Source organism: Notamacropus eugenii, chromosome 3 (genome assembly GCF_028372415.1).
Source record: "Notamacropus eugenii isolate mMacEug1 chromosome 3, mMacEug1.pri_v2, whole genome shotgun sequence".
NCBI lineage: Eukaryota > Metazoa > Chordata > Mammalia > Diprotodontia > Macropodidae > Notamacropus > Notamacropus eugenii.
Genome location: NC_092874.1, coordinates 311627955 through 311640672, shown reverse-complemented (window position 1 = coordinate 311640672; position 12718 = coordinate 311627955). Strand labels below are relative to the sequence as shown.

At 36.7% G+C, this 12718-nt stretch overlaps 1 protein-coding gene across 8 annotated transcripts in view; it reads right to left on the bottom strand.

The window, feature by feature from the left end:
- Nucleotides 1-12718, bottom strand: part of MLLT3 (MLLT3 super elongation complex subunit) — a 319195-nt gene that overhangs the window by 84605 nt on the left and 221872 nt on the right. For all 8 annotated transcript variants that reach the window (XM_072596671.1, XM_072596673.1, XM_072596672.1 and 5 more), the window contains one exon: nt 700-1305. In XM_072596671.1, coding sequence (XP_072452772.1) covers nt 700-1305 — 606 coding nt within the window. The remainder of the gene's footprint in view (nt 1-699; nt 1306-12718) is intronic.

Below are 12718 nucleotides of genomic sequence, written 5' to 3'. Positions count from 1 at the left end.
ACCACTCTAAAATTTTAGGATTCAATGGTTCTAAATCCCAAAGACAAAGAACATTCTACTGTTTCCTTCAGATGAGAGATTTTTAATATTAGGAACATTCAAAGAACAAAAACTTCATCCCCCATTAATAAGAAAAGAATACAAGTGTAGTTTTCCACCCTTCAAAAGATAGATTAGATTTTCTGGCATCAAGAAAATTACATTTACCCTTTTATAGTATTGATAAAAGGTCAAGAGTTTACATCATCGTACTTTTTCTTCCTTATGCTTTAATCTGAATTAATTTCTTAGATTCTTTTACTTTTTCAAATGCACTCATACTAGAAAACAATAAAAAGTAACTGAGGGTTTAACAATCTCAGGAAAAATAAAGCGGTTTAGGGGAAGGAAGCTCTAATGAACAGAGAGCAATTTCAATTACTGTTCCAATGACCCATTATCATGCTAGGACATACAGCTTTCCCTGAGCAATATGAATCACACAAATAAGACACATGAAATACTACAGATGCACTAGCAACTTCCTTTTCTTCATTACCTTTCCTGAACCATGTCCATTCTATTTTATTGATTCATTCATTTTCTCCTCTTCTCTCTCCACCTCTCCAAACTGTAAAGCTATCTGAAAGAAAAACTTACATCTGAAAACCAAGGGGGAAATGGAAACAATGACAACAACAACAAAAACCCCATACTCACTTCAGATTTAGAAGACATGTTTTCCTCCATGTCAGAGTCATTGGGATCCACGATATCATCGAAAGGGGGTAAAGTGGATTTCTTCTTCTCGGCTGTATCACCTTCCATTTTTACCTTTCCCATCTTGACATGAGATTTATCTTTTGTAGTTTTTTTCTCAGTAGAACAAGTGAGTATCAGTGGTGGGGCACTAGAAAAACTTTTAAATAAAGCCTCCGAGCTGCTTTTTTTCCTCTTTTTGGCTGCAAGGTCCTCAGACTCTGAAACAGGGGGCCTCTTGCTCGGGACTTTTTTATCCTGCGGCTGTCCACCGGTGATGGTAAGTAAGCTGCTTTCATGTTTTGGCTCTTTTGACATGGGTTTAGGTTCCTTGAAGGCCATCTTAGGAACTATTTTTTCTTCTTTTAGTGGTTTGTTTTCTTTGGGTTTCTTAGAGGATTCTTTGGAAGATTTGTTATGTTCCCTGGAAGGTTCTTTGAAGGCACTTTTATGTTCTCTTGAGTCCTTAGGAGTTTTTTCCTTGTGCTCCTTTGATAACTTGTGAGGTTTCGAGAAACTGTTACCACTGGTGCTGCTGCTGTTTGTATGGCTACTCCTATTAGGGTCCTGCAAAAAAGACAAGCACAATCTGTGAGGCTCCTGAAGCTGAGAAGAAGGCACAACTACTCCCAGCTTCCTCTGCACGTAATGGTTACATTGTGATTTCTCTCCAACGAATCTTGTGGACACAAAGTTCCCACAATATGATAAGTGGGTAGAGAACAGAACAGACTTAAGAAAAAGTGGGATGGAACTGTCTAGCAAGCTAATGAGAGAGGAGAAATTAAGCCAAGGTTGCTTTTCTAGGAATAACATGTAGTTTTATAAAACCATCCGAGGATCTTGGGAGTCAGTGCTAATATCGTTCTTAGAATGGCAACTAGCCTGACCTCTTTCTTTCTACAGATAAAGGAAACAGAGTCTCAAGAGGTTAAGTAATTTGCTCTAGATGACCCAGGGAGGAATTAGCAGAGACAAGACTGGAACCAACGTCCATTGACTCCAATTCAGTGTGCTCCTTACTACAAACCAACCTTCAAACTAAAATAGCAAAAGTTAAAGTCTGATGCAAAGTATTCATTTTTTTTTATAAAAAAACTTGTTCTATTTAAAGTTCTCTAGGTAATAAAAATCTATTTAAATAATTCTTCTTAACAATTATAATTCCTAACATTTTAAAATCTGACCAAGTACTTTCCTCACAACATCCCTGTGAGGTAGGTAATGCACAGATTACAAAGGTAATACAAATACAAGTACAAAGGCAATACAAAGTTTATAACAGCTTTGCTCAGGGTCGTACAGTCAATCAATCAGCAGCCAGAAAGACCCGGATTTAAATGCCAGTTTCCTGACTCCAGGTCCAGCTCTCTTGGATTTTCAAATTAGATCAGGGAATTAAGGCAAATAAAATTAGACTTTAACAATTATAAATGCATACTCCCTCCCTTAGTGACCTAGTATGATACTTGGGGTGATTTTATAATAAACAAAAATGTGATTTTATACTTACTATATTAACGGACAATTACTTTTGAAATAGAAAAAAAATCACAAACGAACCAAATTAGATCCTTAGCATGTAAAACTGGGTAATCAACACATACCTAGAGAAACTGAGCCATACATACCTTTATCTTCTTAACTGATACCAGAGGAAAATGAAGGGATATGTTTTGTAACTGGAATTTGCTTCTCCATGTATGCTTACTATGTCTGATCTTTAATTCACCTTTTCCTGTTTTAAGTCCAGTGATATGTAAACCACATGTGTACAGCGAAAAAGTTTACTCAACTTGTTATATAGACCCCAGAGAGGGGAAAAATCTCTTATATAACTAAATACATGTTCAACAAATCTGTTATTTTCTCCAAAAAACAATATGCTTCACTATTTTATTGCAAAACAAGCCACCGAGAAGAGCTTTGATTTTTTTCCCCATTTCAACAAACTACAAAAATCTCTTTTTTTAAAGAAAGGGTAGGGAAATGATCAGTCTGCAGGAATTTAAAAGCCAAAAGCCGTAGAGAGATTTTGTGTTTCTGAAACTTTATTACTTTAGTAAACTCTTAGAGGACATTTCCTGACATGGTAAACAATGTTATGAACAATCCAAAATATAGTATAAAAAGAGCGCACTATAATTTCGCACTCTTAGATTTATCAGTTTGTTGATGCACTCAATTTTTGTACTTTGCAAAAAATAATACTGTAATGCTAACATCCCAAGCCTTGGCAGTTCACTCAAAGTTACCTAAGTACAGTATTAAACACATTTTTGAGCACATAATTTAAAAAATATACAGCTATTAACTATTCGCTGCATTTTTCTATGAAACAACAATAAAATTAAGGCACTTTAGCACAAAGTCTCCATGAGGATGCCTTTATTTAAAACGTAAATGTCATCCTGGAATTTATTGTCTTGAGAAGTACAATAAAACATCTTGACCTTAACCACGCAGATCAATTAAATCTACACTATGGTAAGCAATGTATCCTGGAATATGACCTTACTCTTGCCTTACCTTTAGCCTATTTTCCTATACTGTGCTATCACTTGAGATTTTCACTGTACAGCAGAAGGAGACTAAAGTTCAAGAAGCCTAGAAAGGAGACAATAGCGAGATGGTGAAGTGCTTTAAATGCCCAGCAGTTTTATATTTTATTCTAGAAGCATATAGGGTCAACAGTGCTTCAGGATGAAGGGAAAGACATGGTTAGACTTTTCACTTAGGAATATCACTATGGAAATTTTACGGAGGAAAAACGAGTGAGAAGAGCTTGGAAACAAGAAGACCAACTAAATATCTATTGCAATAGGTCAGGTGAGAGGTTATGATGGCCAGACTAGAGTGATGGATGTGAAAAAGGGGCAGATTCCAGAAATGTTGTGGTAGAACTGAGGAGACAGCTGATTGTGTTGGAGGAAAGGGGTGGGAAAAGGAGAGTGAAGATGACTGAGATTTTTGAAGCTAAATGACTACACATATGGTAATAACTGCTAAAGAAATAGAGAATTTAGGAAGTAGATTCGGTTAATATAAAAAGATAGAGAGTTGTGTTTTGGAAATGTGAATGGATATGTGAATTTAAAATATCCCATAGGCAGTTGATAAGAAATTAATAGATAATTAATTATTAGATAATAATAGATAACTAATATATAATAATTTATATAAGATAATTAATAATTAATAGATAAAAAGGCATTTACGAGGCTTTAACTATGTGGAAAGCACTGTACTAAATTCTAGAAATACAGACAGAAAAGACAGTCTAGTCTGCTCTCAAGAGCTAATACTCTAATGGGAGAAAAAATACACATAAGTTTCAACTAAAAGTCTAAGATAAACTAATGATTCATATAGAACAGAAGCAAAATAGATGGCAATGCATCTCTTTTAGTATCTTTGCTACTGATAACGATATCTCTTTCTGATACTGAACCATCTGACAGTGCCAAAGGGATGCTGACAACAGGGGCTAGGATGGCAGCAAAACCATTGGGATGTGGGGGAGGCCTACTTCTACTGGGGCTCTGGGGTTCATTGCCCAACGCTGGGAATTAGTCAGCACTAGATGCTGATGATGGCAAAGGAAATTATTTTTCCAAAGGAAAAAGTAATGATTTCCAGTGTTGAGAGAATCAAGCTCAGAAAAAACACTAGGGAGAGTCATCTACAAAGAATACATTCATAGGAGCAAATGAGATCAGGGGAAAAGAAGGTACTGTAGAGACAAGAGCCCAGTACAGAGCACTGTAGCTAAACACAGTTAGGGGGTAAGAAAAGAGTATGAGACACATCAATAAAGATCCAGCAAAGGACACTAAGAAAGAGTAGTAAAACAGAAAACAGAACCAAGAAAGCAGGGACATGAAAACCCAGGAAGTATGGTATCTAGGAAGAGAAGATTGTCAATGCCAAATGTAGAAAAGTCAAAAAGGATATGTACTAAAAAAAGGTCTCTAGATTTGGCAATTAAGAGATAAGTAACAGTCAGACTAATCAGTTACTTGCAGGTAATTATTATAGAATATCAAGTACAATATTTTAAGGTCAATTAGGACAAATGGAAGATAAAACAAACTGATTCAAAGACTACATATTTCTAAGAGTGAAAAAGCTGAAAGCAAAATATTTTAATATATTGATATTTGAACATAAAAATATAGTTGTTAAACTTCATTTTCTTTGAATATAGCACATGGTATTTTCTTTTTTCTATTCATCCTTTACTGAATGCCAATGCTCATTTTCAAATTCTGGGACAAAATGAAATTCCTTTATTAATAATCTCAACTAATACTCCTATAATCTAATAACTCTGGGAGATGATTTGAGGAAATAAGGGGTTTATAAATACTGGCTAAAATCAGGTTTGTGGTTATTTTTGAATTTCATTTTCCACATTACTGCTGATAATCAAGGGCTGGCTCAACTGATTTTCTAGTCAGTTGCTATTTCTTCCCATTAGACTTTTTATTTTAGGTTTTCTCCTGACCTACTTAAACTGGCTTCCTCACTCATATGAGGTTTTCAACTCATTTAACACTTTGTTCCATAAATATTTGCATATGGTCAAATATGTAGGAGATGCATGAAAAATGTGCTAGAATATTTCTTCGAAAGGTATTTCCTAAAAGCTTTAAAATATGACAAGAAATGATGCATGAGAAAAACATAAAAATATGCTTTCTGAATAGGATTTCTTTTTGCATTAAATCTTATTTTTTTTTAAAGGAAAAAAATAATCAGATTACATGCCAGACAAGAACTGGAATAACATGTAAATTGCAACTTGTCAACAGTCCTCCACCCAATGTCCCTCAGCAGGAGAAGTAACCATCCAGAGAACCTGCTACTTCTTGTTCTAAACAAGATGTATCTGAAGCATCACCTTCTGCAAGGGACTCCTCATTATCTGAGTTCTTCTCTACCTTCCCTCATCCCTCTACACTATTTATTTTGCAAATATATAAACATTTTGTGATCATTGTTCTATATATATATTCTTGTTTGTTTTCCATCCTCAGCAGAATTTAAGATACCTGAGAGGTCAGGTTTTATGTCTCTAGCAACCACTATCAAGCTGCTATAGGAACCTAACAAATGCTTGTTGGATTGTACCTGTGCACCTGCCTTCCCACACCTCATCAAAAATATTTTGTTTTTGCCATTTTAGCTAATTTTCTGTGTATGAGGAGAAACCTAAAAGTTGTTTTAATTTGCATTTTTATTGGTGATTTATATCATTTCCATAAGGTTAAAGAAGGTTTGCAATTCTTTTGGAAACTTTCTTCATAACCTAACTACTGTTACTACTACTATTGGGGAATGACCTCAGATCAGATATTTTAAATAACCTTCCTAGATATCTTAAATATGAAACTTTTCAAAATGATTTTTCAGGCAAATTTATCCCTCCACATTATAATTTCTCTTTATATTTTTCCTGAGTTGATTTTATTGATGCAAGAGCTTTTAAAATTTTACTCAACTGATTTTTTCAATTTTGTCTTTCATGATAAATTGTTATTTTATTAAAAATTCTCTTCCTACTCATGGTACTTCCTTGACTCTTCCTAAATTTTTAAGATGTACTGTGAATTTTTATATTTACATATATTGACTGTGCTGTAGAGAGTAAGACTGGTGTAAACTTAATTCCTGCCAAACACTTTCCTACTTTTTCCAACAATTTTTGTTGAATAAAGGGCACAAGCCTCATCTTCTGGGATTTATTGAATACTGGGCCACCATGTTTTATGTCTTTTAGACTTATTTCAACTGAACAAATTCAATTTTTTTTAACCAGTACCAAAAAAGTTTGATTACTATTTTGCAGTACAGTTTTGAGGTGAAGTACTGTCATGGTTCTCTTATTCCTAATTTGTTATTACCATTCATTAAACTTTTCAGTGGAGTTCAGATGTATATATTACCCTGCATCAAATACTGAGGAAGAATAAGTTCATTCACAAGGGTTATAGGACATACCAAATTATTAAAGTTATTATTTTAGTAAAATTAATCTACCAGTTGGCTTCATGCAATTAAACTCAAATAGGGCTTTGCAGAATCACAATCAATTATGTTCATCAGGTTTTCAGAACTGTTTAAGATCTCAGTACAATTTTTGCCATCTATTTAGTTGTTAGGTATAATTGGTGGTGTGTGACTTGAGTAAAGATTTTCAATGACCTCAAAGTCTTCAACTTTTTCTGCATCAGATTTTTGTAGTTCTGTGACTTGATCTCTCATTTCCACTGACTCAGGTATAGATATTAAATTATATTTTATAATTGCCTCCTACTGGTCAACAATACCACATAGCTGTGGTTTGAAGTTGAAGGTACCATTGACAAAAAGCAATATGAAGTCCTTGCCTTCAGTTTATTTCATGTGCTCTCCTAGTCTGCCCACTTTACTGGTCAGAACCATTTGTAATGAAGCCCTTCCAGCAGGTGGGTTGCTGGCACTTTTGACTTGTTCCAATGTACCTTGCTCACTTCTGTTACTAGAACATGAAAGAGCAATTCTTTCTGATGTCCACTTTGTCAAAGTGATCATCAACACAGTTTTGAGGATGACCAGCCAGCAATTCTACGCCACCCCACCTACATTTCAAATTCCAAGGTATCTCTGGTCAGAATGCTAGCCTTATCTTAGTCCAGTGTCTAACTGGCAAGCATTTCAGGGTTCATGTCTGGCCTTCACAACTACCATAACAGCCTCAGGATATACCAAATCCTTGGGATACATCACCCTGACTACTACAGCCTTATTCTGCCATTAAAACCTCTGTCATAGTATGGATGATGTATTGAGCTTTGAGGGGGTTTATTGACGCTATTATTATCATTTCTCTGAATATTGCAGGGTTTTTATTTATTTTTTGAGCTCCTGATGAATTGTTATTACTTAAAGCCTTCTACCATCTGGCTTCCAATAACATTTCCAATCTTATTTCATATTATTCTCCTTAACATACTCCCATCCCAGTTCAAACTATATAATTACTACATATACATGACATTCAATTCCCCAGTTCAGTGCCTTTGAACAAATGGCTCTATAATTCTAGAATTTGTTCCTTCCTCATCTCTATACCACGGAATTACTAAAAAATAAATTAGATATTTTATTCAAAACTTAATAATGAACATCAATACAAGCACTTAAACTGGTTTAGCACTCATTTCGATATAATTTAATTTCAATGAATAAAATAATCATAACACTTTCTTTTTTTACCCTGTCTGTCACTATTCTTCCCACCTCGAAATAAATCTGTTTCGTTCTAAGAAATATACATAGTCAGCCAGAATAGATCAACCCGTTAGTCATGTCTGAGAACACATTTCATTCTGGAACCCCTAGTTTACTGCCTTTCTGCTAAGGAATGGAAGGTATGATTCATCCTCACTCTTTTGTAGGTATGACTGATTGCAATTTAGTCAGAGTTCTCAAGTCTTTCAGAGATGATTCCCATCACATTACTGTTACAGTAATTGCCAAATTGTTCTCCCGGTTCTACTAACCTCATTCTGCATGAATTCATTCAAGTCTCTCTTACCTTTCTCTCAATCTGTCATTACACATATCTTATGATGAAATAAAATAAAATTCCACTGCAGTTTGTTCAGTCATTCCCCAACAGATGGATACTTTTACTTCAAGTTCTTTGCTATAACAAAAAGTGCTACAATATTTTTAAAGATAATGATCCTTTCCTCTGTACTTGACTTCATTGAGGTACAAGTCTAATAGTAGTATCACTAGATCAAGGGGTAGATAGTTTAGTGACTTACAAAAATATAGTTATAAACTGTTTTACAGAAGATTGAACCTGCATATAACCTATACCAAATTGTTTGCTGTGTCAATGAGCAAGAAAGGGAAGGGAGAAAAGGCAAAGAACTTGTAGCTAAAAAACTTTTAAATTAATAATAAAAATTATTTTCCGTATAATTGGGGAAAACATTAATTTTTTGAAAAAAGAATGGTTGAACCAACTCATTGGTACAAGAGGGTACTAGCATGTCTGTTTTTCCATATCTCTTCCAATAGCTATAATTTTCCTCTGTTTTTCCTCTTTATCAATCTCAGTACAAGGTATAACCTCAGTTACTTTAACCTGAATAAATAGTAAACTTTAAAAAAAGTTCAAGGACTAGCTCCTACACAAAATCATTCCTGCCCTTCCATGCTTTTAGTATTTTCTTCCTCCTGAAATTGCTTTCTGTTACTTTTTATCTATTTGTATTTACTTGCATATATGTTATATTTTCCATCATGCCCTTAGAAATAAGCACCCTGATATACCAAGAAAGGCCTTTGAATATTTTGCAGCCAACACAGAGCTTTACATACAGTAGGTGCTTAATAAATGTTAGATGAATTTAATTTTGCATAATTCTATAAAGTTACCCCTCAGTAGTTTTATTAATATAGAGCTAAATCCATAAATTAATTTCAGCAACATTATTAATTTAATTATATTAGCCTGACCTAATCATGAGCAATATATACCTCTCATTTTTCTTTTTAGAAAGTTTTAGATGGGGAGGAGCCAAGATGGCAGAGTAGAAAGATAAACATATGCTAGCTCCTACCCCACAGCCCATAAAATACCTGTAAAGAAGAACTCTCAACAAATTCTGGAGCAGCAGAAGCCACAGAACAATGGAATGGAGATTTCTATCCCAGAGAGACCTGAAAGACCAATGGGAAAGGTCTGTCGCACGCACTGGACGTGGAACAGAGTCCAGCCCTGCCTTGGCCACACAGCACCAAAAAGGGCAGATCCGAGCAGGCTTCAGGGACAGAATCTCCAGCAGCAGCGCAGATCCCTCAACCCACAGGCACCAAAAGTGAGCGAGAGGGTCTTTTTGGCTGGCTGAGAGGGGAGCAAAGTGTCTCAGGAGGTCTCTTCAGGAGGCAGCAGCAGATAGGGCTCCCAAAGCAGGCAATAGCCCACATCCATTGTTGAAGGTCTCATCAAAAAGACCCTGAGGGAGAGTGGCGGCCCTGGCCCCACCTGAGCAGCTGATCTTAATCTCACACTGAATAGCAGCCCTGCCAACTGCCTAAAACTGCCTGAGGCTTGGGAGCAGCTCATTTGAATCTCAGTCCCCAAGTGCTGGCTTGGCAGAACTGGAGGTGAGGTGGGTGTGGAGAGGAAACTCAAAAGTCAAGTAACTAACTGGGAAAATGCCCAAAAAAGGGAAAAAAATAAGACCATAGAAAGTTACTTTCTTGGGGAACAGGTATCTCCCCCCATCCTTTCAGATGAGGAAGAACAAGGCATACTGTCAGAGGAAGTCAAGGTCTCTGCCTCCAAAGGCAATAGAAGACCTTAAAAAACAAGTTAGCAGCTTACTAAAGGAGAACCAAAAAAATGCTGAGGAAAATACCAGCTTTAAAAAGAGGCTAACTCAATTGGAAAAAGAGGTCCAAAAAGTCAACAAGGAAAAGGAGGTTTTAAAAAGCAGAATTACCCGAATGGAAGAGAAGGTGCAAAAGCTCACTGAACAAAATAATTCGTTGAAAGAGAGAATTGAGTTCAGGGAAACGAATGACTTTAAGTTAAACCAAGCACTTAGTAAACAAAACCAAAAATTTGAAAAAATAGAAGATAATATGAAACATCTCATTGGAAAAACAACTGACCTGGAAAATAGATCCAGGAGAAATAATTTAAAAATTATAGGACTGCCTGAAAGCCATGATCAAAAAAAGAGCCTAGAGACTACCTTCCATGAAATTATCAAGGAAAACTGCCTTGATGTTATAGAATCAGAGGGCAAAATGGATATTGAAAGAATTCACCGATCACCTCCTGAAAGAGACACAAAAAGAGAAACTCCTAGGAATGTTGTGGCCAAATTTCAGAATTCCCAGATCAAGGAGAAAATACTGCAAGCAGCCAGAAAGAAACAATTTGAGGGGGGGAGGAGCCAAGATGGAGGAGTAAAAAGACACACATATGCTAGTTCCAAAACCACAGCCCATAAATTACCTGTAAAGAAGAACACCCAACAAATTCTGGAGCAGCAGAAGCCACAGACCAATGGAGGAGAGGAGATTACTGTTCCAGAGAGACCTGAAAAACTGACCTGAAAGGTCCGTCGCACCCTGGACCCAGAGCAGAACCCAGCCCTGCCTTGGCCACGCAGCACCGAGAGGAGCAGATCTGAGCAGGCTTCAGGGACAGAATCTCCAGAAGCAGCGCAGGTCCCTCCACCCACAGGTGATAAAAGTCACTGGGAGAGTCTTTTTGGCTCGCTGAGACAGGAGTGGGGTGTCCCCATAACTCAGGCCCCCTCGAGAGGCAGCAGCAGAGGCTGCAGCAGACAAGGGCTCCCAAAGCAGGCAGGAGCCCAGATTCATTGTTGAAGGTCTCCACATAAACCCCCTGAGGGAACTGAGCCCCATGTGGTGGCCCTGTCCCCACCTGAGCACCTGAACTTAATCTCACACTGAATAGCAGCCCCACCTCCGCTGAAAGCCCTGAGACTGGGAAGCAGCATTTGAATCTCAGACCCTAAGCGCTGGCTGGGCAGATCTGGAGGCGAGGTGGGTGTGAAGAGGAAGCTCAGAAGTCAAGTCACTGGCTGGGAAAATGCCCAGAAAAGGGAAAAAAAAATAAGACCATAGAAAGTTACTTTCTTGGTGAACAGGTGTCTCCTCCCATCCTTTCAGATAAGGAAGAACAATGCTTACCATCAGGGAAAGACATAGAAATCAAGGCTTCTGTATCCCACATACCCAAAATAAATATACCATGGGCTCAGGCCATGGAAGAGCTCAAAAAGGATTTTGAAAATCAAGTTAGAGAGGTGGAGGAAAAAGTGGGAAGAGAAATGAGAGAGATGCAAGAAAAGCATAAAAAGCAGGTAAACACCTTGCTAAAGGAGACCCCAAAAAATGTTGAAGAAAATAACACCTTGAAAAATAGGCTAACTCAATTGGCAAAAGGGGTTCAAAAAGCCAATGAGGAGAAGAATGCTTTAAAAATCAGAATTAGCCAAATGGAAAAGGAGGTTCAAAAGCTCACTGAAGAAAATAGTTCTTTCAAAATTAGAATGGAACAGCTGGAGGCTAATGACTTTATGAGAAACCAAGAAATCACAAAACAAAACCAAAAGAATGAAAAAATGGAAGATAATGGGAAATATCTCATTGGAAAAACAACTGACCTGGAAAACAGATCCAGGAGAGACAACTTAAAAATTATGGCACTATCTGAAAGCCATGATCAAAAAAAGAACCTAGACATCATCTTTCATGAAATTATCAAGGAAAACTGCCCTGAGATTCTAGAACCAGAGGGCAAAATAAATATTGGAAGAATCCACCTATTACCACCAGAAAGAGATCCAAAAAGAGAAACTCCTAGGAACATTGTGGCCAAATTCCAGAGTCCCCTGGTCAAGGAAAAAATATTGCAAACAGCTAGAAAGAAACCATTCAAGTATTGTGGAAATAAATCAGGATAACACAAGATCTAGCAGCTTCAATGGATTAAAGGGCATGGAATATCATATTCCAGAAGTCAAAGGAACTAGGACTAAAACCAAGAATCACCTACCTAGCAAAACTGACTATAATACTTCAGGGGAAAAATTGGTCTTTCAATGAAATAGAGGACTTTCAAGCATTCTTGATGAAAAGACCAAAGCTGAAAAGAAAATCTGACTTTCAAACACAAGAATGAAAAGAAGCATGAAAAGGTAAACAGCAAAGACAAGTCATAAGGGACTTTACTAAAGTAGAACTGTTTACATTCCTACATGGAAAGACAATATTTGTAACTCTTGAAACTTTTCAGTATCTGGGTACTGGGTGGGATTACATACACACACACACACACACACACACACACACACACACACAGAGACAGAGAGCACAGAGTGAATGGAATAGGATGGGATCATATCTTAAAAAAATGAAACTAAGCAGTGAGAGAAAT